Genomic DNA, 1,505 nt, shown 5'->3' with positions numbered 1-1,505 from the left:
CTAGTCGGGCAAACTTGGTATCATTGAAAAGGTATCTTGTTATAGAGTTGTAATCGTGCAAACCTGTTTCAAAATCCGGGTGCTTACTTCCCGAGATATGACTGAAGCACTAACCGCTAGGGTTAGGGTTAGGGTTAAGGTTAGGGTTAGGGTAGTGCTTAGATGCAATATGGCTAAGAGTTTATTCTAGTCGGGCAAACTTGGTATCATTGAAAAGGTATCTTGTTATAGAGTTGTAATCTGCAAACCGTTTCAAAATCGGGTGCTGACTTCCCGAGATATGACTGAAGCACTAACCGCTAGGGTTAGGGTTAGGAATAGGGTAGTGCTTAGATGCAATATGGCTAAGAGTGTATTCTAGTCGGTCAAACTTGGTATCATTCAAAAGAAATCTTGGTACAGAGTTGTAATCTGCAAACCGTTTCAAAATTGGGTGCTTACTTCCCGAGATATGACTGAAGCACTAACCGCTAGGGTTAGGGTTAGGGTTAAGGTTAGGGTTAGGGTAGTGCTTAGATGCAATATGGCTAAGAGTTTATTCTAGTCGGGCAAACTTGGTATCATTGAAAAGGTATCTTGCTATAGAGTTGTAATCTGCAAACCGTTTTAAAATCGGGTGCCTACTTCCAGAGATATGACTGAAGCACTAACCGCTAGGGTTAAGGTTAGGGTTAGGGTAGTGCTTAGATGCAATATGGCTAAGAGTTTATTCTAGTCGGTCAAACTTGGTATCATTGAAAGGGGATCTTGGTATAGAGTTGTAATCTGCAAACCGTTTCAAAATCGGGTGCTTACTTCCCGAGATATGACTTAAGCACTAACCGCTAGGGTAAGGGTTAGGGTTAAGGTTAGGGTTAGGGTAGTGCTTAGATGCAATATGGCTAAGAGTGTATTCTAGTCGGTCAAACTTGGTATCATTGAAAGGGGATCTTGGTACAGAGTTGTAATCTGCAAACCGTTTCAAAATCGGGTGCTTACTTCCCGAGATAGTGCAATCCTACTTTCCTGTTCGTGGACAGTTAGGGTTAAGGTTAGGGTTAGGGTAGTGCTTAGATGCAATATGGCTAAGAGTTTATTCTAGTCGGGCAAACTTGGTATCATTGAAAAGGTATCTTGCTATAGAGTTGTAATCTGCAAACCGTTTCAAAATCGGGTGCCTACTTCCAGAGATATGACTGAAGCACTAACCGCTAGGGTTAAGGTTAGGGTTAGGGTAGTGCTTAGATGCAATATGGCTAAGAGTGTATTCTAGTCGGTCAAACTTGGTATCATTGAAAGGGGATCTTGGTATAGAGTTGTAATCTGCAAACCGTTTCAAAATCGGGTGCTTACTTCCCGAGATATGACTTAAGCACTAACCGCTAGGGTAAGGGTTAGGGTTAAGGTTAGGGTTAGGGTAGTGCTTAGATGCAATATGGCTAAGAGTGTATTCTAGTCGGTCAAACTTGGTATCATTGAAAGGGGATCTTGTAGCAGAGTTGTAATCTGCAACCGTTTCAAAGGTA

General features: G+C 42.0%; 1 protein-coding gene across 1 annotated transcript in view; it reads right to left on the bottom strand.

The window, feature by feature from the left end:
* Positions 1–974: 974 nt before the first annotated feature.
* LOC118408481 overlaps positions 975–1,505 on the bottom strand; it is a 2,465-nt gene continuing 1,934 nt past the window's right edge. The window contains exon 4 of the mRNA XM_035809296.1: positions 975–1,005. Coding sequence (XP_035665189.1) covers positions 975–1,005 — 31 coding nt within the window. The remainder of the gene's footprint in view (positions 1,006–1,505) is intronic.

Source organism: Branchiostoma floridae, unplaced genomic scaffold, assembly GCF_000003815.2.
Source record: "Branchiostoma floridae strain S238N-H82 unplaced genomic scaffold, Bfl_VNyyK Sc7u5tJ_1593, whole genome shotgun sequence".
Classification (NCBI taxonomy): Eukaryota; Metazoa; Chordata; class Leptocardii; order Amphioxiformes; family Branchiostomatidae; genus Branchiostoma; species Branchiostoma floridae.
This window is presented reverse-complemented; position numbering and strand designations above follow the sequence as displayed.